Genomic DNA, 27,855 nt, shown 5'->3' on the forward strand with positions numbered 1-27,855 from the left:
AAACTTGTTCATAGTACCATATTTACTCTATTCTAATGCACCTTCGATCGTAACGCACACCCGTTTTCCATGACCAAAACATAGAAAAAATTTAAACCTTGATTGTAAAGCGCACTCGTTTTCCATGACCAAAAAAAAAAAAAAAAAAAGAGTACACCATGTACCTCATGCTTTCATATAGAAATACTATTTTCTCTCATATGAAAAAAAAACAGATTTATTCCCAATAAACTAAAGTTGCGATGAATAGAAACACAAATGGAAGCCGCATACCTTGCCGCCAAGATTTTCACTGCGCCGGTATGAGTCAAGTGGGGCAACAGATATCACTCATCGTCGCTATTAGACAACTCCTTATCGCTATCAACAGACCAAAGCATTTCATCCTCGGTGTCCTCAATGGCATTCGAAATCCCGCATTCTTAAAAGGCCTTGTTGACCATGGCAGATGGGATCGTGCACCATGCATGCATCTTTCACCCATCCAGCAAAGTTCTGCAGCGAGGCACGCTTCATTTTATTGGCGGGAATGAATTCATGGGAGCCACTGACATGCCATTCGATGTAAAGCGCCCGAATTCTATCTTTCACTGGCTTGTTCAAACAAACATCAAGTGGCTGGAGCTGCGATGTCATGTCGCCGGGTATCACGGCAAGGTCGGTGTTATATGCAGCCAGCTTGTCCTTGATGCGCTGGTCAAGGTGGCACCTGAGCGCGTCGAGCACAAGCAGCCCACGCAGACCCAAATTGCCGCTGGGTCTGTTCCGCCAAACATTATCAATTCAGTCAGCGACCAAGTCCGTGGTCATCCAACTTTTTTCATTTGCATGCACAATCACGACACTCGGAAAAATTCCTTTCGGGAGCATCTTCCGTCTGAAGATAAGATATGATTGTGGTGGCAGGCATGTGAAAGTAGAGCGGCATCTGATTGGCATTTCCAGTCGGTGGCAGGCATGTGAAAGTAGAGCGGCATCTGATTGGCATTTCCAACCTGTCCAAAGTGGTAGCAGTTTCTATGATGCAACATCAAAACGTACCGCTGAAAACTGTGCAATTTCTCTTCATATTCTTCGGGCAATTTTTGGGATATACCTGTCCACCTTCGAAGAGGAAAGCCTTTTCTTTTCATAAAATTTGATAGCCAGCACCTGCTCGCTTCGAAGTGACTCCACTCCGCATTAGCCCTTTCTGTAGGGCTAACTGTATTGCCCATGCTTTGAGAAGATCGGTCGTCACAGGCCACTGTGCTGCTCGCTGCTCTTGCATGTATTCCGCGAGCAGTTCTTCTATTTCAGCGAAGCGGCCCTGCTTCAGTCCACTGAAACCCTTCCTTGCTGCTTTGCTGGCAAAAATATTCTCCTTCTCTGTTTGCGCCGGTCCAGAACGCAAGTTTCGGGAACTCGGAACGGCCATAATGTGGCCCGATTTCCATCTGTCTCCGCGCAAATGATAACCTTCCTTTTCAATGCGGCATCATGGTGGACTCGGCGTGTCTTCGCAGTCGGCACTTCCATGCTGATTGAATAAACGCAGAAAACGGGAAGACAGGCGGTAGATTACACCCATAGAGTTTCTCATTGTAACACCTAGAGGGAAATGTGGCACCACTGTCTATGGGAGTTTCCTAAGGGGCGCCGTGCCGTCATGAGAATGACGGTATATGTGTCTGTGAGGCTTGTGCTGGCTGGTGTTGTAAGAGGCTTCATCTAAAACGTGGATATGGCTACACAACTAACACGTTCTTAAAGTGAAATCTTCATAAAATGTTTCCATTCATGCATATTACATCTTCCAGTGAAGTTTACTCACCTGCAATGCATACCCAAGCGAAGAAAAGCAAGAACAGATGACAAACTGTTCCAAAGCGAGCACGAATGTTGTCGTCTGTCCTCCAACTTTAGCGGCCCTCTGATACTTTTTACGTTTCATATAATTGTACATGCATTAACAAGTTCTCATACTTAAACAAAACATGTTTTTGTGTAATAATAAAGGTAAAACAGCTTTTTACGTGCCGTTTCAGTAGAAAATTAATCATTGTGAAATATGGAAGTGTTTGCCTCGCTCTCCGAGAACAATGCCAATTCGAAGTCACAATATACCGGCATTCCCATGCATACCACAGTGCAGCAGCGCCAGATTTCCCTCTAGATAATATAGTGAGAAACTCTATGATTACACCAGCACCAGGTTACACGTACAACATGGAGGTATGCACATGGAGGAAGCTACAGGAGCTAGGATAGAAGCATGTACGAGGCGGCCATTTTTCAAATGCTGATGGCGATGTGGTAACGCGGATTTACGGTCGTACTCGATTCTAACGCGCATGCAATTTTTAGACCCGGTTTATCGGAAAAAAGGTGTGCTTTAGATTTGAGTGAATACGGTAATATCATAAGAAACCAACAAAAACTGACACCAAGGACAACATAGCGGAAATTACTTGTGCTTAATAAATGAAATAAAGAAACGATAAATGAATGGAAATGAAAGTGGATGAAAAAAACAACTTGCCGCACGTGGTGAACGATCTCACAACCTTCGCATTTCGCGTGCGATGCTCTAATAATTGAGCTAGCGCGGCACTGTTTCCCCATCCACTTTCTTGGGTACTTACGTTTCCTAGTAGAACCCTGGGAGTGTTAGTCAGCGCCATCACTCACAAACCTTGGCAGCGGATGCAGAACATCCTTTCTGCCGCAGGCATCAAGAGAACGTGATCTTTTTGGCCGAAGGCAACTGGTCAATAAACTCACACATGCTACCTGAAGTCATCAGTGTGGCCGGATTCAAGACCCTCGTTATGTAATAAATGAGGAGAAAGGGGGTTAACCAAGGGGCCCGATTTTAATTAGTCATCATAAGAAGCCAACAAACACTGACACCTGAGACAACATAACGGAAATTAGTTGTGCTTAACAAATTCAATGTTGTACCTGGTGTCAGTGTTTGTTGGCTTCTTATGATATTGGTACGTTAAAGCTACAGAGAGAATGGAGGAAGAGGAGAATAAAGGGTGCTCATGGGACGAACCAAAATTGTCAGTAGCAGGATAACTGGCACGGCCGTCCCACTCTTGAGAAACTGCAGGTGGTCTGGGTGAGTAACCGTCGTGTAATTGATAACTGGGATGCACGTTCATAGTAGGGTTTGGTGCTCTTGAACGAAGAGAGAAGTTGTAGGCGTCTACAGAGGTGGCATTGATGGACGTCTCATGCCAGTCGTGGTGAGAAAAGGGCTCTTAAGCCCACGGAGCCGAGAGGGAAGCTGCCTCACGTCGGTCAAGCTCTTCACGCAACACTTGCCAAATAACTGACGCTAGGTTGGATGGAGCTGGGACTACATCGACACTGGCGACATTAGTTGCGTTGGCCGGGCAGCTGAACTTCAGTGTGATACGCCGAGCTTCCAAGGCTTCAAATATATGGCAGTGTCGAATGACGTCACTTGCGGAGTCCAGACTGTCTTTCCTGATGAGGAACTGGTACACGTCCTCGGCGATCCCTTTTAAAAGATTACCAACTTTGTCCTCTTCTGTCATCTGAGGGTCTAGGGCCTTGCACAACTTCAGCACTTCCTCGATGTACGTCGCAGGTTTCGCCGGGAACTTGGACTCGCTGCATTAGGGTTTGCTCTGCATGCTTCTTTTTTAACCACTGGATCTCTGAAGCCCTTCCTGATTTCGTCTACGAACTTTTCCCATGTTGTCATGCTTTCTTCGTGGTTTTCAAGCCGCACAGACGCAGTTCCCTTGAGGAAGAAGGCAATGCTGTTAAGCTGGGCGATGGCGTTCCAGCCGTTGAACCGACTTGCGCGTTGGTAAAAGATGAGCCATCCATCCATGTTTTCCCCGGCTTTTCCGGCGAAGGCTTGTGGTTCGAGGTAGGGCTGCCAGGTAGGTGGAAGAAGGTGCCGAGTTGTCGCCGTTGGAAGCCATCTCTGGTGGCAGACTGGCAATTTGGCGACTTCGGCGAAGCTCCACAGATTGTGCTTCTGCGGGTGGTTCGTCGTCGTTCTTCAGGGGCGCCGTTGTTTTACTCCACATCGTCCACCAAAACTGTGACAATGAGGTGCGTTTATTTAAAGATGTTTTGATGAAAAGGGGCCACGCCAACACCAAGCCCCTGTAAATACAAGTGCCCTTCGTTCTCCTCATCCTCCGTTGTCTCTGCAGCTTTAGCATAATGCTATGACTACTAAAAATCGGGCCCCTTGGTTAACCCCCTTTTTCCTTGTTTATTACATAACGAGGGTCTCGAATATGGCAACACTGATGACTTCAGGTAGCATGTGTGCGTTTATTGGCCAGTTGCCTTCGCCCAAAAAGATCACCTTCTCATGACGCCTGCGGCAGAAAGGATGTTCTACATCCGCCGCCAAGGTTTGTGAGTGGTGGTGCTGGCTAACACTCCCAGGGTTCTACTAGGAAACATAAATACCCAAGAAAGTGGATGGGGAAAGGCCGCGGAAGCTCAATCGGTAGAGCATTGCACGCCTAATGCAAAGGTTGTGGGATTGTTCCGCACCTGCAGCAAGTTGTTTTTTCATCCACTTTCATTTCCACTAATTTATAGTTTTTTTTATTTCATTTATTAAGCACAAGTAATTTCCCCTATGTTGTCCCTGGTGTCAGTGTTTGTTGGCTTCTTATGATATGACCAATAAAAATCAGGCCACTAGGTTAACCCCCTTTCTCCTCGTTTGTTCACAATAAGTAAACTGACAGGACAAGCACTGCCTTTGCCCATTTACAGCATTGCCCAAGTGTTTGTGTGTGCTGAATAACATGAGTTCACTCCAATTTTCCCGCTCTAAAAACCTATTTGAGAATACTGAGCCTTTCTATAAACTTGTGCGTCGGCACAGTATGCCACGAGTTTAAAGGGCACTAAAGAGAAAATTCATTTTCTCCTGCATTAGCAACCTTATACCTTCGAAAGGGGCTTGCTATACAAGCCAGGAAAGCTGCAAGATGGGTGGTGACGCCACCTTGAAGTTTCCGCATGCCATAAATTCTGATGGCATCTGGTGGGGCCTAGTTATTTCTATTTCTAAAAATAGACTGAAGTGGATTTTAAAGAAGATAAATAATAAATTGGGCAAATTTCACGAACATTTAATAGGCCAACGATGCCCCAATACACAGAGATACTTTGAAATACATGACATCCCACTCATGTAGCTTCACTAAGATTTCGGTGCAAAATAAAAAAAAAAATTAAGTTTAACTTCGACCTTCATTTTTGCTTCTAATAATCAACCTATTATCGCAAAATTAACAACAATACATAGTTTTTACAGAATACTTTATCAGTCTGGACTGATTTAGTGGCTCCCTTTAGTGTCCTGCCTCGCGACACCTGAGTAGAGTGCGTCCGCCCTTAACCAGTTTCTTGTGTTCTGTACGAGGGAGAGAACCGCAGCCCCCCCCCATGAACCAGCCCGTCCTGCACATGTCAGCCACATGATGCAGCAAACCAGTGAGATCAACTTGCAGACTTACCGACTGGAGCTTGTACTTGGCTGCCCGCGCATGTGCTGACAAGTCCAGGCTGCAGGCCCAAAGGAAAGAACCGTCACATAACTCACTGATTCAAATTAGTTGCACACAAATTTTACATTTCTACACTTGTTCGATTGTATTACAATCCACAAAACAACACCAGCCGCAAGAAGTGAATGATATTCATTAAGCACATTATTGCCCGACCTTTTGAGATCTAATGCAACAAGTGGTTACTGCCAAGGTAAAATAGGTTGATGCAAATACCACATGTCAACCGCAGATGTACAGCGGTGTTCAACTGCAGTTATCTTTACAGGTTGGCCCCACAGATTTACTGCTAAGTAAAAGGGGTGCTGGCATACATCTGGGAAGAGCTGGGGTGTTTGCATTGCCATCAACGGCTACAGCTCGGTTCAGTGACAGCAACTTGTTTGGCAACCTTGCTAAAAACACAGAAAACATACTAGGCTAGTGTCAAGAGCAGCAACTTAAATATAGGCGTATTCTTCATTGCCTGCACACTACCTATTTATGGTGAAAATTTTGTTGAAGAAAGAAGGGAAATGGTAGAAAGACACAAGCATTTGCTTGCAAGGATGAACAATTAGGAACCGTTTTGAGCACACACTTTTGGCGATTAAAAACTGTGCTCATATTTCAAGATAGCACACACATACAGCCTGGCAACAGTACTTTTCAACAGCTGTGCTTTTTTTATTTCACATTTCAAGACACTCCATTAAAACAGCCAATACAGCCCCAGGACCACAGCCAGACTCGGTTGTGCAACAGCAAGCAAACAACGAGCAGACAGCATGGTTTGCTCTCTGTTGCTTCTCACTTTGGAGAGGAGTAGGAGAAAAGGTCGCAAGAAACATGCCACTGAACTTTTTTTTTTTTCTAGCACCATAACCTTTCAAGAGCGAAAGTAGGAGTTAACAGATCACTCTCTAATCACCTCACAACAGACTGCTTACAGCCAATGATGAAATGTGTCTCGGTCATAGATGATTTGAAGTGCTTGGAGCAGTATGAAGGAGCCCTTGATAAATTCCCTGGGAGTTCTGAAAATATCTTTTTGTCTTAAACACAAAAGCTGATCATGTGAAAACAATGAAATTACACCAAGAAGCAAGGGAACCGAGGCAGCAGTTACCTCTTGTGAGCAAGCTTTTGTTTGAGCTCTGTTGCTCATCTGATTGACCAAGGCTTACGGAACGACTCAAAGTGTACATCGACCTTATGTCACTCATCCATCCTCGTCCAGCAGTCACTCATAAACTATGCAGGTAAGAATATCCTTCAGAATGTTCTACTGAAACATTTGTGTGTCTGTTTCTGGTCTTGCCGTTTTTATCCAAAATATGCTCAGTATTTTAACAATGCATCAGCATGCAAAAATGGAACGTCCTCTTGGCTGTGTGATGCCAGTGACGTGTATACATATATGCTCTTGTTTCTCTATTTTTTTTTTCAGCGACAGTGAAGTATTAGACTACAACATGAAGTAAGGTTCTTAGTTTTATCGGCTCTATGAATTGTGGTAAACTTATTAATTAACAGGTGTGGTGTCATGTGCACAGAATAAGGCTTCCTACAAGAATTACTAGCTTTGACACTACAATCGTTTGGACACCATGGGAATCATGATTAGTACATGGATTTGTCTCAGCTTCAGGCTTGTGACTGCAGATGTTCTTGTGGCTTTCTTTATTACAGTTTATCTGCATTTATTGGCATTCATTTCAAACCAAACTATCCTTTATGCAGAAGGCAACAAGACTCTGCGAACATGCACAATCACTACTAATTGCAACAATTGAGCTTGTCGAAGTGGTCAAATGGAAATGTGTCTCAATGCGCTGGCTTGCCTGCAAGAAAATCTTAAAGGTTTCTAAGCGGCTTGTCAACGCATGCATCCCTGGCATAATGGTTTCAATATCGGGCTTACCGTATTTACACGGTTGTAAGTCGACTCGAATGTGTGACAGGGAAAAAAGAAAGAAGAGCATACCCAAGAGCACATTTGATAACGAAAATTTATTGGTAGCTGGCATGGTCACTGGACTACTCATCTTAACTTGTGCCATTATCACCAGTGCTGCCATCGTCATCGCTGCTACGATCCCACAGCATGTCATCTAGCGAAATTCCACATTTGGCAAACGACCGCACCACGACCTTTTGTGGAACAGCAGCCCACGCCGAATGCACCTCACCACACGCAGCCATCAGGGAGGCTCTTTTGACAGGTCCGGTTGGCCTTTGTGGCCTTCTGCCACCAGCCATTCGTTGTGCTCACGGCAGAGATCTGGGCTTTTTCCATGACCATGTCGCACTTCACTGACAGGGACTGATCACGCATTTCAGCGACGTACAATGCAAGCTTGGCCTACAGCTCCAGTAGAAGGCATCCAGACTTCGGTCCATGGGAAATTCTTCACTTGCCGTCAAAGGTGAAAATTTTGCTTCGCTGCAGTCTCCACTCTCGCACCAGCCGTTCAGAAACACTGAACTAGTGGCCCGCTGCACAGTGATTTGTTTCTTCAGCACAGAGAATGGCAGCCCTCTTGAACGCTGCTGTGAATGAGTGCCGAATGTCCAGTGGGCCTGGAGCACTCATGACGACTGAGGAAGCATGGAAGTAGCACATAGCCGGCAGTCAAGTCGAACGCGTCAAACTAAGAGCTACCGGGAAAGAGAAACATGCGGGTGGTGTCTGCTCTTCCATGAACTATCAATACTCCCCGCAAGCACCGCCATTCTGAGGGTGCCGCCGCGAATGGAACAGTAGCACTTCCATCAACTATCGGCCCCCTCCCCATGAGTGTTGTGTGGACTGTACAACTCTAGAAAATGTTGAAAAACCCTTCCGAAAAGCGAACAAACATACAGGATAGTGAAACGCTACGGGTAGGGCCGTAGAGCAAACATAAAATTGTAACTACGTTGTAGCTCCCCTGATATCTCATCCATCATCATCATCATCAGCCTGGTTATGCCCATTGCAGGGCAAAGGCCTCTCCTATACTTCTCCAACTACACAGGTCATGTACTAATTGTGGCCATGTTGTCCCTGCAAACTTCTTAATCTCATCCGCCCACCTAACTTTCTGATGCCCCCTGCTACACTTCCCTTCCCTTGGAATCTAGTCCGTAACCCTTAATGACCATTGGTTATCTTCCCTCCTCATTACATGTCCTGCCCATGCCCATTTCTTTTTCTTGATTTCAACTTCTTTGAAATCAAGAATCACTGCTGCCACCCAACTCCTTCTTTGGGCGGCAGCAGAGGCGGTTGGCGTGGTTGATGGAATTGCATCTAAAATCACAATTGAAATTTTTGCAGTGTGATCATCCCTTCAAGTTGCATGCTGTCCGATAAGGTTTCATCTGAAGAACAAGCTGCCTTTACTACGGATCGCTGGGACACGTGACCCTCGCCACTGCCAGACACTACATAAGGAGCGACGCTCGGCCAATGCATTCCTTCTTTGGGAGGCAGCAGTGGCGGTTGGCGTGGTTGACGGAATCGCGTCTAAAATCACAACTGAAATTTTTGCAGGTTAGTGCAACTCGTTTGAAATATTGTATTGTATTCAATTTTTTTTTTCTGCCACTTCCGCTGCTGCTGCTGCTTTGAGTGCTGTTTTGACTATTGCCACATCTATAGTTTTGCCCTCGAGCAATAACGACTGCAGAGGCATGTTCGTTCTGTCACTCCGTGTTTAGTCATGATGATGTCGTCATACAATGTGTTGATTGCACTGGTCACTTTCACGTCGGAAAATGTAGCGGCATCACTGTTAGGTCCTTTAGTATGATGAAAGATGCCACGAAGAAGTCACTTAGATGCCCTACATGTAAACTTGCTGTAGTGAACACCGACACAGCGGGCCAATCTACGAGCCTTCAAACTGATCTTGCTGAAATAAACAAAAAACAGTCGCACGTGCAATCCTTAGAAGCAAAATTAGATAAGTTGATAGGCTTACAAGACACTGTGCAGAGCATAGAAAAGTCAGTACAACATTTGTCTGATACTTACGATAACTTAAAAGACGCTATAAATCGGCAGGAACATGCTATCAGTGAATTGCGCTGCCAAATAGAGACTGTTGAGCAGTCACAAGACATAACAATGCCCACTATCTGAAAAAGATATTGACGGAATGCACCGTCTACGCGCAAAAGAAAACAGGGACCCTGTCGTTCTCGTTCATTTTGCTAGCAGAACACTGACGACTATATGGTTCGAAAAGAAGAAATCCTCAGGAACAAAATGCAGGGCATTAAATTTTTTGATAACTTGACTGCAACAAACAAGCGGTTGCTTTGGCTTGTAAAAAACAAGGCAAGAGAATTGAACTATCAATTCATTTGGAGTTCACAGGGAACTATCTTTGTACGCAAGCAGCCGAATGTGTGAGCGATAAGGCTCGCCATAGAAAGCGATCTAAGCAAAATCGTAGAAGGATCAAAGACCACAAACTACGACAAACATGGAACCTTATCACAGTGTTACATCCTTAAACAGTTCAGTAACAAAAAATACTTGCTTCCATGATAACGGGCTTAAACTGTTTCATATGAATGCACAAAGTTTAAGAAACAAACAGGTTGATATTGAGACATACCTATCTCAGCTGAACTGCTGTTTTGATTTCTTAGCTTTTTCGGAAACTTGGTATGCGAGCGAGTATGACGTCATAAATTTCCCAGGCTACAAGCATGTTTCAATTTATCGTTCAAGAAAACAAGGTGGTGGCGTATCTTTTTATATTCGTGAATGTCATTGTTGCGAAATCTTGGCTGAATTTACATGTGTGACTCATGATCTTGAATTTGTTGCAGTAGTTTCTCGAAATATTATGATTGTTGCTGTCTACCGCCCACCTCAAGGTGCTCTAACGAAACTGCTTCATTATATAGATTTGGTACTTGAACTTGCTAGCACAAAGAAATTACAATCCCTATATGTTGGTGACTTCAACGTTGACTTATTTTCAAAAAATAATTACAGGATCCAACTTATTGAAACTATGCTAGCAAATGGCTGTGAAAACCTTATTGAATTTCCTACGCGGATAACTTTGAGCTCAAGAACATTGATTCATTTGTTTTACCTCTATCGCAAAAGATGAGACATGTTCTGGAGTGCTCAGTTCGGCCATAAGTGATCATCTGCAGTTTTTTGTCGCATTGCCATTACGTGTGCGCACAGATAACAAACATTACTTCAAGTGGGTCATAAATAATCACACTACAGGGGTATTTCAAACTTTACTTTCCAGCGTAAATTGGTCTGATGTTTATGCTGAAGAAAATCCTACAGCATCATATGATGCATTTGTGTCCACAGTGAAACAAATATACAATGTAGCATTTCCCTCCATCCCTGTGGTCAAGCATAAAAGAGCTAGAAAGGAATGGGTAAACCAAGAACTATACAAGCGCATACAACACAAAGACAAATTATTCAATAACTTCTTAAAGATTCGCGACCCTGACATGCTTAAAGAGTTTAAACAAGTTAGAAACAAGCTGAGCAGTGATCTCAAGAAAGCTAAATTGCAGTATTACACGCATCGATTTGAAGCCTCTATGAGTCATGGTCATAAAACGTGGAACAAAAACCGCGAACTAATAGGGTCATCTTCACCGAATGTGCCACATGAAATTGTTGTAAATGGAGACACGTACTATGGTAACGATGCAGCTAATTTATTTAATAATCATTTTGTTAATGCCGGTGCTTCAACTTCTACATTTGCTTCTTGCACTGAACGTAATATTCGAACTTATATAAAACATAGCGTCAAAGAGACTATATTTCTTACGCCTACGTCTGAAACTGAGATTTTTTTCTGTTCTTAATTCCTTGAGTAACAAATCAGCTGCTAGCGAGGATGACATTAAAGCCCAGCCTATTAAAGCAGTTGCTCACATATTCTGTGGCCCCATGGTACACATTTGTAACAGTATATTATCAAGTGGAATTTTTCCTAAGACAATGAAAATAGCTCGTGTCGCTGTAATCTTTAAGGGTGGAAAACACGATTACTTGAATAATTATAGACCAATTTCGGTATTGCCGGTACCTTCCCAAGTGGCTGAACGTCTTATATATAAGCGTCTAAATAGCTTTTTCTGGAAAAAGGCGTTATCTCGGATAAGCAATATTGTTTTCAGAAGAATAAATCGAGCGAAATGGCATTATTATGAATCCGAGATACAATTATATGTAACATTGAAGAAAAAATTTTACCATTGGTATATTCCTAGACTTTCGCAAGGCTTTTGATAGCATAAAACATAATATTGTTACGTGTGGAAAGACACAGACGAGAGATGCTATTTACACGCTATTTACACTGGAGCCAGGCAGCCAGGCTGACACTCGCTCGTGCCGAGGGCACCGACCAACTTCTTCGTCATTCTCGCGGCGGCTCGTCTCTCGCGGAATCATATCGTAATATTACCCCCGGCGGCAAAAACACCGTCACGGTGCTGTTAAATATCCAAGGGGCATGGAGAGTTGTAGGGCTTGAGTCGGGCAACGTGGACAATGTCACTGGTTGTCACAGCGGAGGACGTCGTAGGCGAGGCTAGAACGATTTCATAGGTGACATCGGTCACTTTGCGTATCACGCGATATGGGCCTGTGTAACAGAAAAGCAGTTTTTCACAAAGGCCGACTTTACGCGATGGTGACCAAAGCAACACGAGGGCTCCGGGCACAAAATGGACATCACGGTGACGGAGGTCGTAGCGTTGTTTCTGCTTGTCTTGAGACACTTGTAGACGAGCGCGCGCAAGTTGGCGAGCATGGTCAGCATGGGCGATTGCATCACGGGTATAATCGCTAGCTGAAGCTGTGGCGGACGGAAGCACAGTGTCCAGTGGTAGCGTCGGTTCGCGGCCATACAAGAGGTAAAACGGGGAAAAGCCAGCAGTTTCGAGACGGGAAGAGTTATATGCAAAGGTAATGTATGGTAGAGCCAGGTCCCAGTCATGGTGGTCGTCTGAAACGTATTTGGATAGCATGTCTGTAAGGGTGCGGTTCAAACGCTCAGTGAGGCCATTCGTTTGGGGGTGGTAGGAGGTGGTAAATTTATGCTGTATTGAGCAGGCACGCATGATGTCGTCAATGACTTTGGCCAAAAAGGTGCGGCCGCGGTCTGTAAGCAATTGACGCGGAGCACCATGCATCAATATGATATCATGTAGCAGGAAGTCCGCAACATCAGTTGCACAACTGGTCGGAAGAGCACGGGTGATGGCGTAGCGGGTCGCGTAGTCCACCGCGACTGCAACCCACTTGTTTCCTGATGTAGATTCCGGAAATGGGCCTAGAAGGTCCAAGCCGACACGATGGAAGGGCTCGGCAGGGATGTCGAGCGGTTGCAGGTAACCAGCGGGGAGCTGGGAAGGCTTCTTGCGTCGTTGGCAAAGTTCACAAGCGGCGACGTAACGTCGTACGGAACGGGCAAGGCCCGGCCAGAAAAAACGGCGACGTACACGGTCATAGGTTCGAGATACGCCGAGGTGTCCTGCCGTTGGTGCGTCGTGAAGCTCTTCTAGAACGGTGGAGCGGAGGTGTTTAGGTACTACAAGCAGGAACTCAGAGCCGTCTGGATGAAGGTTACGACGGTACAGAGTACCGTCGCGGAGGACGAAGAGACGTAGAGTAGCATCGGCCGGAGAGTGTTCAAAACTGTCGATGAGTGCTCTGATGTAGGCGTCACGGCGTTGCTCGTCGGCGAAATGAAGCAGCTGGGATACCGAGAATACGCAAGAAGCAGTGGCAATATTGGAGGAGTCAGAGTCGTCAACAGGGTAACGCGACAAACTGTCAGCGTCTTGGTGCAGGCGGCCAGACTTGTACACCACGGAATATGGAAATTCCTGTAGCCTCAAAGCCCATCGACCAAGCCAGCCTGTAGGATCTTTTAGCGATGAGAGCCAGCAAAGAGCATGATGGTCAGTGACCACGGAAAAAGGGAGACCGTAAAGGTAAGGGCGGAACTTTGCAACCGCCCAGACAACAGCAAGGCATTCGCGTTCCGTAATGGAATAGTTGCGCTCCGCTGTTGCTAGGAGGCGGCTCGCATAAGCAATAACGCGATCCTTGCCACGCTGACGCTGGGCTAAGACGGCACCTACGCCATGACCGCTGGCATCTGTACGTAATTCTGTAGGGGCATCAGGGTCGAAGTGGGCGAGAATGGGTGGTGAGGTTAGAAGAGTGACGAGACGAGAGAAGGCGGCGGCTTCTGCAGTACCCCACGAGAATTGTACGCCTTTCTTCAAAAGATTAGTTAGGGGCCTAGCAATTGTCGCAAAATCTGGAACAAAACGACGAAAGTACGAGCACAGCCCTACAAAACTTCGAACGTCTGCGGCTGTCTTCGGAACCGGAAACTCTCGGACAGCGCGGGTTTTGTCGGGGTCAGGCTGTACTCCGGAAGCGTCAACTAGATGGCCCAGAAGAGTAATTTGTCGGTGGCCAAAACGACATTTGGATCAGTTAAGTTGCAGCTTCGCCTTTCGAAATACATCAAGTATACTTGTGAGACGCTCAAGGTGAGTGTCGAACGTTGGCGAGAAGACGATGACGTCGTCGAGGTAGCAGAGGCATGTGGACCATTTAAAACCATGGAGCAAGGAGTCCATCATACGCTCAAAGGTGGCAGGGGCGTTGCATAATCCAAACGGCATGACTTTAAATTGGTATAGGCCATCAGGTGTGATGAACGCGGTTTTTTCTTTGTCCATATCGTCAACAGCAATCTGCCAATATCCCGAACGAAGATCAATAGACGAGAAATATCTGGAACCGTGCAGGCAATCAAGGGCGTCGTCTATACGTGGGAGCGGGTAGACGTCCTTTTTTGTAATGCTGTTCAGGTGACGGTAATCAACACAGAAGCGCCACGTGCCGTCCTTCTTCTTAACCAACACCACAGGTGACGCCCAGGGACTCGATGAAGGCTCATTGATGTTTTTATCGAGCATCTTGTTCACTTCATCTTGAATTACTCGGAGTTCCGACACAGAAACTCGATACGGTCGTCAGTGAATAGGCACAGCATCGCCAGTAAGAATGCAATGCTTGACCGCGAGCGTCTGGCCTAAAGGGCGATCGTCAAAGTCGAAAATATCGCGGTAGGACGATAATACTTCGCAAAGGTCTTCAGCCTGCGTAGAGGACAGGTCCGTCGCAACCATTTTCTTTATGTTGGGATCGACGCCCGAGGCTGGCGCGATGGGCATGCTAAGGTCGCGAGAACCATCGGTCGATAACGCTGCCACGTATTGGTCGCCGAGACAATCAATGGTGGCAAGGCAAATACCTTGCGGTAGAATTTGCTTTGCCAATCCAAAGTTACTGACAGGCATGCGAGTGTGGTTCGCCGTAATAGTAACTATACTGTGAGGCACGGTGACGTCATACTGTATTGGGATGTCGGGCAGAGGAGTGACGAGGTACTCGCCATCAGGAACTGGTGGGAAAGACAACAGTTCAATGTAGGCTATGGACTTTGGCGGCAGGCGAAGAAAGCCGGTGGAGCGTAAGCGGCAGTGGGGTGCGTCAGAAGGTTCTGCGAGCATCGGCAACTCGAGGCGAAGGGTACTGGAAGAGCAGTCAATTAGGGCAGAATGGGCGGAGAGAAAATCGAGGCCGAGAATAAGGTCGTGGGGGCAATGAGCAATTACGGTGAAGAGTACAGGAGTGTGGCGGCCGGCGATGCTGACACGTGCCGTACACATGCCGATGATAGGCACAGTACCGCCATCCGCAACGCGGACGACGCGTGTCGACGCTGGGGTGAGGAGCTTGTTCAGTCGTCGTCGGAAGGCAGCACTCATAATCGAAAGATGTGCTCCTGTATCGATGAGTGCCGTGACAGGATAGCCGTCAACGTCAACGTCAAGAAGGTTTCGGTTAGTAGGTAACGTGAGCAGAGGATTTGAGGGCAGGGTCGACAACGCAGCTTCACCTCCAGAAGCTGCAGTGCCTAGTTTTCCGGCTGGGTGCGGGAGGCGATAGGCGGCGTAGAAAAGCGGCGGGGTTGGGGCGAACGAGACTGGTGGCGTCGAGGTGAGGGCGAGCGGCTGTAGCGAAGGTTCGGAGCAGGGACATCAGCAGTAGTAGGTTCATGGCGGGTGGCATAGGGTACAGAAGGTCCAAAGGTGCGGGAATAAATGGGGGCGTAAGTCCGAGGAGGTGGTGGCCATCGGTTGCGGCAGTGACGGGCGACGTGGCCGATGCGACAGCAGTGGAAACATATCGGCCTGTCATCAGGTGTACGCCATTCGGACGGGTTGCAGCGAGATGTGGCAGAAAAGGACTGCCGGGGACGAGGAGGGCTGCTAGATAACTGGGGAACGCTGGGTCGAGACGTGGAACACACGGTGTTCAGACCCATGTTTTCAAATTCCTGTCTGACGACAGCCTGAATCATCGCAATGGTGGTTGCTGGCGGATCGGGATGCGGCGTGGAGAAGGCTGGCAAAGAGGCGGCCTCGAGTTCGCGGCGAACAATGCGGGTGACGTCGTCACAGGTGGTGGTCTGACGTGGTCGACCCTCACATGTCGACGTAGCAGCAGTGTTGGGTAGGCGCGCAATGTGGTTTGAGATGCGGCGGCTCTTAGCCTGCTCAAGGCGACGGCATTCTTTTATAATGGCGTCGATAGTCGACACGTTGCCGAAAACAAGCAAATTGAAAGCGTCGTCGGCGATGCCTTTTAGCACATGTGCCACTTTATCTCCTTCGGACATATGATCGTCAGCTTTACGGCATAGAGCCAAGACGTCGAGGATGTAGGAAACGTATGGCTCTGTAGGTGACTGAACACGAGACGCAAGAGCCTTTCTCGCGGCAGCCTTGCGCCCAATGGGGTCGCCGAACAGTTCCCGCAGTTTTTCTTTGAAACTGTCCCAACTGGTTATTTCGTCATCATGTGTTTGGTGCCACACGCGTGGGGTGCCGCCTAGATAAAAGATGACATTGGCGAGCATAATCGTTGGGTCCCACCTGTTATTAGCGCTGGCATGTTCATAGAGCTTGATCCAGTCGTCGACATCCTGTCCCTCCAGGCCAGAGAACACACCTGGGTCACGATGTGGGGCAACCGTGACGACTGGAGCATTCGGACGAGCCGAAGCCGTTGCGGAGGCGGGTTCGTCACCGGGAGGCATGGTGACAAACTCGGTGAGTCGACCACTTCGGAGTTCCGTGGTGAGGACGGGGATCGCTGACCTCCACCAGAAATGTTACGTGTGGAAAGACACAGACGAGAGATGCTATTTACACGCTATTTACACTGGAGCCAGGCAGCCAGGCTGACACTCGCTCGTGCCGAGGGCACCGACCAACTTCTTCGTCGTTCTCGCGGCGGCTCGTCTCTCGCGGAATCATATCGTAATAATATATTACTAGAGAAACTCCAAGTATATGGCATTAGAGGCATAGCATTAGAACTTATGCATAGCTACCTTGAATCAAGATTTCAGTACACTTCCTTGAAAGGGTACAGTTCTGAAAAGAGCATGATTAAATATGGGGTACCACAAGGCTCCATTTTAGGGCCGTTATTATTTATTATTTACATAAATGACCTAACTAACGTTCCATTGACAGAGTAAATCATACTGTACGCTGATGACACTAATGTCTTTTTTTCCGGAGCAGACCTTCACGAACTAGAAGTTACCGCAACCCATTGGTTACAAGAACTTAGCGAGTGGCTCTATCTAAATAAACTTGACTTAAATGCAAAAACAAACGAAATTTACAGTTTTTTATTCCAAGAATAAGCAAACAAATTAAAACGTAAAACTTTTTTATTCTGGGTCGCAACTTGAACATGTATCAAGCCAAAAACCAAAGCTGGACAGAGCACATAAATAGGGTACGCACTAAGGTTGCACAATCTGCTGGCTTGCTACAACGGATCCGATGGTTTGTGCCTATCAGGCTTCTCATACAATTGTACTTTTCGTTTGTGCACTCGCATCTTAGCTACTGCCTCTTAGTATGGGGAAACAGTAATAAAACAGATATAGAAAAATTGGCAGTTCTGCAACGGCAAGCTGTTCGGTTGCTGAACTTCTCAAAACAATATATAAGATCTTCTATACTAATGATGCACTACAACATTCCTAATATTAGAGACTCCTACAAAACGAAGATCTGCATACGGCTATTTAAAGAGATCTCCAGCAACGGGGAACTATTTTCAACTTGTTACCTGAGTAGAGACACAGGATGCAACCTACGTCACACATCAATAGTAATAAAGAAACCAAGGACAAAATATGGCACGCAAACGATCGAATATGAAACCATCTCTTTATGTAATACGCACCCTAACACTGTTGACGAAGCTATAAATTCTAGAACAATTCACAAATTTAAACATGCAATACAAAACATAATATTTTCTGATCACAGCATGTTTAACGAATGTTAATAAAGTTTCTTTGTTTCAATAGTAATGTTATTATTGTTCTATTCTGAATGTATAGCTTTTGTTAATAACAGAATGTTATTTTTGCTGTGCTGTATTTATTTAGTTTCTTGCTATTTGGCAAACGGTTGATACTTTTCAATGTGTTCAAAATTTTGCTCTAAATAGTTTTGAAGTTTTGTGTCTTATTAGTTGTACTTTGTTTTATCAGTTGACTGCTACTGCTGCTGCTCCAGCGAGGTAAAGGCCTTAGTCAGGAGGATTACGCCCTCATTTTGCCTTACCTTGCGGGCAAACCTTGTATTTGTGTTGCACAAATTAAACGAAAAAAAAAACAAGAAAAAAAAACTAAGATGTCATTAACTCGCGTCTGTCCCCTCACACAATCTGCTCTTTTCTTATCCCTTAACGTTACACCTATCATTCTTCTTTCCATAGCTCGTTGCGTCGTCCTCAATTTAAGTAGAACCCTTTTCGTAAGCCTCCAGGTTTCTGCCCCCTACGTGAGTACTGGTAAGACACAGCTCTTATACACTTTTCTCTTGAGGGATAATGGCAACCTGCTGTTCGTGATCTGAGAATGCCTATCAAACGCACCCCAGCCCATTCTTATTCTTCTGATTATTTCAGTCTCATGATCCGGATCCGCAGTCACTACCTGTCCTAAGTATATGTATTCCCTTACCACTTCCAGTGCCTAGCTACCTATCGTAAACTGCTGTTCTCTCCCGAGACTGTTAAACATTACATTAATTTTCGGCAGATTAATTTTTAGACCCACCCTTCTGCTTTGCCTCTCCAGGTCAGTGAGCATGCATTGCAGTTAGTCCTCTGAATTACTAAGCAAGGCAATATCATCAGCGAATCGCAAGTTACCAAGGCATTCTCCATTAACTCTTATCGCCAATTCTTCCCAATCCAGGTCTCTGAATACCTCCTGTAAACATGCTGTGAATAGCATTGGAGAGATTGTATCTCCCTGCCTGACACCTTTCTTTATGGAATTTGTTGTTTTCTTCATGGCGGACTACGGTGGCTGTGGAGTCGCTATAGATATCTTTCAGTATTTTTACATACGGCTCGTCTATACCCTGATTCCGTAATGCCTCCATGACTGCTGTGGTTTCGACAGAATTAAATGCTTTCTCGTAATCAATGAAAGCTATGTATAAGGGTTGGTTATATTCCGCACATTTCTCTATCACCTGATTGATAGTGTGAATATCGTCTATTATTGAGCAGCCTTTACGGAATCCTGCCTGGTCCTTTGCTTTACAGAAGTCTAAGGTGTTCCTGATTCTATTTGCGATTACCTTAGTAAATAGTTTGTAGGCAACTGACAGTAAGTTGATCGGTCTATAATTTTTCAAGTCTTTCGCGTCCCCTTTCTTATGGATTAGGATTATGTTAGCGTTCTTCCAAGATTCCGGTACGCTCGAGGTCATGAGGCATTGCGTATACAGGGTGGCCAGTTTCTCTAGAACAATCTTCCCACCATCCTTCAACAAATCTGCTGTCACCTGATCCTCCCCAGCTGCCTTCCCCCTTTGCATAGCTCCCAAGGCTTTCTTTACTTCTTCCAGCGTTACCTGTGGGATTTCAATTTCCTCTAGACTATTCTCTCTTCCAATATCATCGTGGGTGCCACCGATACTGTATAAATCTCTATAGAACTCCTCAGCCACTTGAACTATCTCATCCATATTAATGATATTGCCGGCTTTGTCTCTTAACGCATACATCTGATTCTTGCCTATTCCTAGTTTCTTCTTCGCTGCTTTTAGGCTTCCTCCGTTCCTGAGGGCATGTTCAATTCCATCCATATTATACTTCCTTATGTCAGCTGTCTTACGCTTGTTGATTAACTTGAAAAGTTCTGCCAGTTCTATTCTAGCTGTAGGGTTAGACGCTTTCATACATTGGCGTTTCTTGATCAGATCTTTCGTCTCCTGGGATAGCTTACTGGCCTCCTGTCTAACGGAGTTACCACCGACTTCTATTGCACATTCCTTAATGATGCCCATAATATTGTCGTTCATTGGTTCAACACTAAGGTCCTCTTCCGAGTTAAAGCCGAATACATGTTCTGTAGTTTGATCTGGAATTCCTCTATTTTCCCTCGTACTGCTAACTCATTGATCGGCTTCTTATGTACCAGTTTCTTCCGTTCCCTCCACAAGTCTAGGCTAATTCGACTTCTTACCATCCTACGGTCACTGCAGCGCACCTTGCCGAGCACGTCCACATATTGTATGATGCCAGGGTCAGCCCACAGTATAAAGTCTATTTGATTTCTAGTCTAGTCATTCGGGCTCCTCTACGTCCACTTTCGGCTATCCCGCTTGCGGAAGAAGGTATTCATTATCCGCCTCTTATTCTGTTCTGCAAAGTCTACTAATAACTCTCCCCTGCTATTCCTAGAGCCTATGCCATATTCCCCCACTGACTTGTCTCCAGCCTGCCTCTTGCCTACCCTGGCATTGAAGTCGCCCATCAGTATAGCGTATTTTGTTTTGACTTTACTCATCGCCGATTCCACATCTTCATAGAAGCTTTCAACTTCCTGGTCATCATGACTAGATGTGGGCGCGTAGACCTGCACGACCTTCAATTTGTATCTGTTATTAAGTTTCACAACAAGACCTGCCACACTTTCGTTAATGCTATAGAATTCCTGTATGTAACTAGCTATATTCTTATTAATCAGGAATCCGACTCTCAGTTCTCGTCTCTCCGCTAAGCCCCGGTAGCACAGGACGTGCCCGCTTTTTAGCACTGTATATGCTTCTTTCGTCCTCCTAACTTCCCTGATGCCTATTATATTGTCACGTGGTGGTGACGCTGAAGAACATAGTAGCAATACTGTGAAAGACCAAACTAACTTTTGTTGGGCGAACCTGTGCCCACAAAACAGGCTACACTTATAGGACAACGATAGCGGCGAACACGGTCGGCGATCGGCGAAAATCTGATGAGCTGGTCAAGCGGGTCGGCTTTTTACATCAGTCGTCGAATGTTCCAGAGTAACCGCTGGGACCCGCATGCCTTCCACAATGTTCTACATTATTCACGTCGTGCACACATGCAATCAGATTACACAAGCTTTGGTCACAGACAGCGGATGCAACCACCGATAACATTCCAGAAACTTCCGATACATGCAGGCGCGACCTTCGCTGTGCGATAACATTTGTTAGGCGGTGAAACATGTCGCCCGATAAAGACAAGTACACGTGTCAATACGCCCCTCTTAAAACGCATCGACCCGATGCTGCGAACAAACGAAAGTAATAAAGGAATAATTGTAGCAAGGAAAACAACAAAATAAGGAAAGTTCGTCAGCTTCCGTAAAAGGGTTTAAGATGCACCAAGTGGACCACTTCAGATCGTGCGCGGCGCCGCTGTGAATTGCGAAATGCAGTCTGGTACGACCTCATAGTTGAGTGTGCGAATGAGTCGGATGATCTTGCAGGGTTCGAAATAGCAGCGTAAAAGCTTCTCGCTAAGTCCTCGTCGGCGTATTGGGGTCCATACCCAAACACAGTCGCCAGGCTGGTATTTGACGTAGCATCGTTGAAGGTGGTAGTGTCGGTTGTCTGTCCTCTGCTGGTTATTGATTGACAGGTGGGTAAGCTGTTGGGCTTCTTCGGCGTGCTGGAGATCACTGGCGACGTCAAGATTCTCCTCGTCGGTGATGTGCGGCAGCATGGTGTCGAGAGTCGTCGTCGGGTTCCTGCTGTAAACCAACTTGAACGGCGTGATCTGTCTTGTTTCTTGCACCGCCGTGTTGTAAGCAAAGGTTACATACGGCTGGACCGCGTCCCATGTCTTGTGCTCGACGTCGACGTACATTGCTAGCATGTCGGCGAGGGTCTTGTTCAGGCGCTCCGTGAGACCATTCGTTTGCGGATGGTAGGCAGTTGTCCTCCTGTGGCTTGCCTGGCTGTATTGCAAAATGGCTTGGGTGAGCTCTGCTGTAAAAGCCGTTCCTCTGTCGGTGATGAGGACTTCTGGGGCACCATGTCGCAGCAGGATGTTCTCGACGAAAAATTTCGCCACTTCGGCTGCGCTGCCTTTTGGTAGAGCTTTAGTTTCAGCAAAGCGGGTGAGATAGTCCGTCGCCACGACGATTCACTTATTCCCGGATGTTGACGTCGGGAACGGCCCCCAACAAATCCATCCTAATCTGCTGGAATGGTCGGCGAGGAGGTTCGATCGGCTGTAGTAATCCTGCTGGCCTTGTCGGTGGTGTCTTGCGTTGCTGACAGTCTCGACATGTCTTGACGTAACGGGCGACGTCGGCGGTCAGACGTGGCCAGTAATACCTTTCCTGTATGCTCGACAGCGTCCGGGAGAATCCAAGGTGCCCAGCAGTTGGATCGTCGTGTAGGGCGTGCAGTACTTGTGGACGCAGCACTGACGGTACAACAAGAAGGTAACTGGTGCGGACTGGTGAGTTCTTCACGAACAGGTTGTTTTTTAGCGTGAACGAAGACAACCTGCGCTTAAATGCCCTAGGGACAAAGTCGGTGTTTCCTTCCAAGTACTCAACGAGGCCTTTTAGCTCCGGGTCTGCTCGCTGCTGTTTAGTGAAGTCTTCCGAGCTTATTATCCCAAGGAAGGCGTCGTCGTCCTCGTCGTCTTGCGGCGGGGGATCAATGGGGGCGCGCGATAAGGAGTCGGCGTCGGAGTGTTTTTTTCCGGACGTATATTACCGTGACGTCATATTCTTGTAGTCTGAGGCTCCACAGCGCCAGCCGTCCTGAAGGGTCCTTCAAGTTAGCTAGCCAACACAACACGTGATGGTCGCTGATGACTTTGAATGGCCTGCCATAGAGGTAAGGGCGGAATTTTGCTGTAGCCCAAATGATGGCGAGGCATTCCTTTTCAGTCGTAGAATAATTGCCTTTCACTTTTGACAGCGACCGGCTAGCATAAGATATCACCCGTTCAAGTACGTCTTTCCTCTGGACTAGGACAGCACCGAGGCCTAGGCTACTGGCGTCAGTGTGGATTTCGGTATGGGCGTCCTCGTCGAAGTGTGCAAGTACCGGCGGCGACTGCATGTGTCGTTTGAGTTCATGAAATGCATTGGCCTGTGGCATTTCCCACTTGAACTCGACATCACATTTGGTTAGATGTGTTAGCGGCTCCGCGATGCGTGAAAAGACCTTGACAAAGTGCCTATAGTAGGCACACATGCCGAGGAATCTGCGCACTGCCTTCTTGTTGATTGGCTCCGGGAACTTTGCGATGACAGCTTTCTTTTGCGGGTCGGGGCGTACTCCAGGTTTGCTGATGACGTGGCCTAGGAATAGAAGCTCATCGTAAGCGAAGCAGCACTTTTCCGGCTTCAGAGTGAGCCCAGATTACTTGATGGCCTCTAATACTGTCGCAAGCCGCCTAAGGTGATCGTCCAAATTTCCGGCGAAGACAACGACGTCATCCAAATAAACAAGACACGTCTGCCACTTCAATCCTGCTAACACCGTGTCCATGATGCGCTGAAGCGTTGCAGGCGCCGAGCACAGTCCGAATGGCATAACCTTAAAGTCGTAGAGGATGTCTGGCGTGATGAAGGTGTTCTTTTCGCGATCTCTCTCGTCGACTTCTATTTGCCTGTAGTCAGACTTGAGGTCCATCGACGAGAAGTATTTAGCATTGCAGAGGCGATCCAATGCGTCATCTATCCATGGAAGGGAGTACACGTCCTTCTTCGTGATCTTGTTCAGTCGACGATAATCGATGCAGAAGCGTAGGGTTCCGTCCTTTTTCTTCACCAGGACTACAGGAGATGCTCACGAGCTTTTCGACGGCTGGATGATGTTGTCGCGCAGGATTTCGTCGACTTGTTGCCTAATAGCTTCACGTTCTCGCGTCGAAACTCGGTAAGGGCTCTGGCAGAGTGGTCGAGCACGCACTTCGGTTATTATGCGATGCTTTGCAACTGGTGTTTCTCGAATCCTTGATGACATTGAAAAGCAGTATTTGTATCGTCAGAGAAGACTTCTGATCTGTTGCTGCTTACTCATAGGAAGACTTGGATTTACGTCGAAGTCTGGTTCAGGGACTATGCTCATCGGGGTAGATGCAGCAGAATCCGAGAAGACAAAGGCATCACTGGTTTCCACAATTTCCTCGATGTACGTGATTGTCGTCCCCTTGTTGATGTGCTTGAATTCTTGGCTGAAGTTGGTTAGCATAACTTCCGCTTTCCCTTCGTGGAGCCGAGCGATCCCTCTTGCGACGCAAATTTCACGGTCAAGCAGTAGATGTTGGTCGCCCTCGATGACGCCTCCTATGTCAGCGGGTGTTTTGGTGCCAACGGAAATAACAATGCTGGAGCGCGGCGGGATGCTCACTTGATCTTCGAGCACACTCAAGGCGCGGTGACTAGGAAGGCTCTCCGGCATTATCGCTTGATCTTCCGACAGCGTTATCGACTTCGACTTCAGGTCGATGATTGCGCCGCGTTGGTTCAGGAAGTCCATGCCGAGAATGACGTCTCGTGAAAACTGTTGGAGGATAATGAAGGTGGCAGGGTAAGACCGGTCATGAACGGTAATTCTTGCCGTGCAGATCCCAATCGGCGTAATCAGGTGTCCTCCAGCGGTCCGAATTTGAGGGCCTTCCCATGCAGTCTTAACTTTCTTCAATTGGGAACTGTGTCGTCACTGGGCCCAGCCGTGGGTGCGGAGGGGGTACGTGACGGCAGGCTACAGCGGCGTATGTCATCGCTTGCGGCTGAGGCTGCGGCAATTCAGGGGCTACTCCGAGTTGTTGTTGGAGCTCCTCACGGACGGTGCCAGCAATTGAAGCCACTTGAGGCTGTGATGAAGGGAACAGCTTTTGTAGCTCCTTCAGCACGACGGCTTGGATAGTCTCGCGCAGGTCGTCGGTGGCCAGTGACTGAATTCCGGCGTAGTTTGTAGAGTTAGTGCGGCGGTTGAATTGCTGGTTCCGCATTTCCAGTGTCTTCTCGATGCTAGTGGCCTCACGAAGAAACTCGTCGACGGTCTTCGGTGGGCTCCGTACCATTCCGGTGAAAAGTTCCTCCTTTACACCACGCATCAGTACGCGGACTTTCTTTTCCTCGGACATTTCCGGGTCGGCGAGGCGGAATAGGCGGCTCATTTCTTCTGTAAAAATTGCGGTGGTCTCATTAGGCAGCTGCACTCTGGTTTCTAGTAGTGCTTGGTCTCGTTCTCAGCGCACGACGCTTGTCAATGTCTGCAGGAAGCCGCTTCAGAAAAGGTCCTAGGTCATTAAGGTGGCTTCTCGGTTCTCAAACCACGTCCTGGCAGCGTCTTCCAATGCCAAGAAGACATGTCGCAGTTTGTTGTCACTGTTCCAGCTGTTAAATGCAGCGACCCTCTCATACGCCTCGAGCCAGGGTTCTGCGTCCTCGAATGTTGAGCCGCGGAACGTCGGAGGCTCCCTGGGCTGCTGCAGGACGATGGGGCACGCTGGGGCTGCCATTGGGGTTGCCTTGGCCACAAACTTCTTGGTCTTCTCGGGTAGAAGTCCATGCTCCGGGGGCAGCTGTTGAGGATGGCGGCTTGCTCAATGGTCTGGGACTACGTTGGTGTTCTCTTTGCGGTCCGGGCTTGGATCACGGCTTGTCGGGGGTGTCCGGTACATGAACGAAAAGCACCTCCACCAGATGTCACGTGGTGGTGACGTTGGAGAATACAGTAGCAATACTGTGAAAGACAAAACTAACTTTTATTGGGCGGACCTGTGCCCACAAAAAAAGGCTACACTTATAGCACAACGATAGCGTCGAACACGGTCGGCGATCGTCAAAAATTTGATGAGCTGGTCAAGCACGTCGGCTATTATACATCAGTCGTCCAATGTTCTAGAGTAATCACTGGGACCCGCGTGCCTTCCACAAATAGGTCGACTTACAACCGTGTAAACACAGTATGTGCTAGAGGTTCTCTGTTTGAACACTGCCGTCAGACAATTTTATAAATGTTTATTTAATTACTTATGTGCAGTTGTTGTTTAAGATGATCAGTTTACAAAGTCCCAAAGTCATTTAACGCAAGAAGTTCGAACTTTAGGTAAATCCTTGTCATATCCATCATTCCCATGCTGGCAGCTCCCGTGGACACTAGCAGAACATTTCTCTCTAGTAATTATTGTACAAAACTCTATGGCACACGGACAAAGAAGAATGCGTATCACTCGATCACTACGAACACTCCCTGTCAGAATGCTGGCGTGATGAACAGCACAGGCAGAAGGGAGCCAATGCTTTGGGGCTGCCTCTCGCTTCAACATGTGTTTGACATTTGAGATTTTGCAACCTCAAACACTAGGCACACAAAAATACAGTGCACACAAAGCCAGAAGACATCTCAGCTTGCCCCTCCTTTGCACCTACTGACCAACGAGATAGGGCACAACATGGCCTGCGTATGTGTTCAGCCATGCAGACAGCCACGGCTGGGCCAGGGGAGGAGACACACGCTTGTCTACCCTAGTGTGCACTTATTCACATTACCTCCAACTTTATTTAAGCATCAAATGTAAAATTTTGAATGGGATCTCCAATCACATTGCAATTCTTGTTACTTAAGCAATCAAATCGGTCTAGTTGGTACAAGTCCATAATGGTAGGCAGTGCAAAAACTTTCAGGAACACTGAACAAAGAACAAAAGACCAAGCACTTGCAGTGTTTCGTTCCTTCTTTAGTGTCCCTGGAAGTCTTCGTGCTGCCTACCATCATTCAAATCTTGTACACCATAATTCTTCTACTTCAAAACAATGCTTTACTTATTTCAAATTTTGTGATTTTGAATTAGAGCTGACAATATGTCTACAGTGAAATTTCGATATAACGAACTTTAGGGAACTGCGGCAAATTGTTCATTATTCTGAAATATCATTATAGTGAAAGCCCCAAAATGAACCATTTCACCCATCAGCCCAACAGTTTATCAGTTGTCACCGTATGAGCTATCCATAAAAAACGTCGCAGGTAGCTCTGGCTTGCGCTGTTGCTATTTTTCATAGATTCCACCACCATGCACCGCACAACCGCAGCACTAAACAGTAATACCTCATTAACTCGGAACTTGCATATCTCGAAAAATCAGCTAATTTGAAATTTTCCGCGGCACCAAACCATTTCCCATACATGCCATGTATTTATTGCCCTTAATCTCTAAGCATTCTTGGGCCAAATTGGGGATATCTCGAAATCTTGACCGAGAGTGAAACAAGAACTCTGCCGTCAAACCATTAAACAAGCTTTGCACGAGGCTGCCGCGCCTACCACAAAGCGGACGCTTTCTGTGAACGTGAAGTTGGAACCTAGTGGCACAACTTTGTCAAGCAACCATGTGGCACGTCATGTGATGGGACAAATGTGTGCCCATGGAGGAAAAGAAAGGGAGCGTACCCTAACGCGACTGAAGCCAAACCTGGTGACCCAACACGTGATCGCTCGTCAAAGTGCACAGTTGGGTTTAGTGTTCCCGCTTTGCAGCCAGAGCCCTGGCAGGGTAGCCGGACAAATGCGCACCGAAGCGTTTGCTTGCCAAGAATCGCTGGGTGATGCAACGCTCTCTCCTATATTTTTCCTTCTTCCATACGTGCACAGATGCAGGCCCTACAAAATAGGACCCTTGATGCAGTTCATTTTGTTCGCTTTATGCAACACATGTGATTTACTATCAGAGGTAATTTCCATTTTAATTTTATTCAGCGCAATGCATGCAACAGTAAATTTTTTTGTTCTACGCAACGTAGAATAAACATGCATGCACTGAGTGCATTCTGGTACATCCTGCTTGCATAGCACGTATTCGTGAATGCTCACATCGCTTTCTGTGGCAGGGTTCCCAGTAAGC

General features: G+C 46.9%; 1 protein-coding gene across 1 annotated transcript in view; it reads right to left on the minus strand.

Moving 5' to 3' along the window:
* The window catches only part of Git (ARF GTPase-activating protein GIT1), a 306,764-nt gene that overhangs the window by 119,204 nt on the left and 159,705 nt on the right, over positions 1–27,855 (minus strand). The window contains exon 9 of the mRNA XM_050183502.3: positions 5,511–5,559. Within this exon, the coding sequence (XP_050039459.2) occupies positions 5,511–5,559 (49 nt within the window). The remainder of the gene's footprint in view (positions 1–5,510; positions 5,560–27,855) is intronic.

The sequence above is a fragment of the Dermacentor andersoni genome, chromosome 3 (genome assembly GCF_023375885.2).
Source record: "Dermacentor andersoni chromosome 3, qqDerAnde1_hic_scaffold, whole genome shotgun sequence".
Classification (NCBI taxonomy): Eukaryota; Metazoa; Arthropoda; class Arachnida; order Ixodida; family Ixodidae; genus Dermacentor; species Dermacentor andersoni.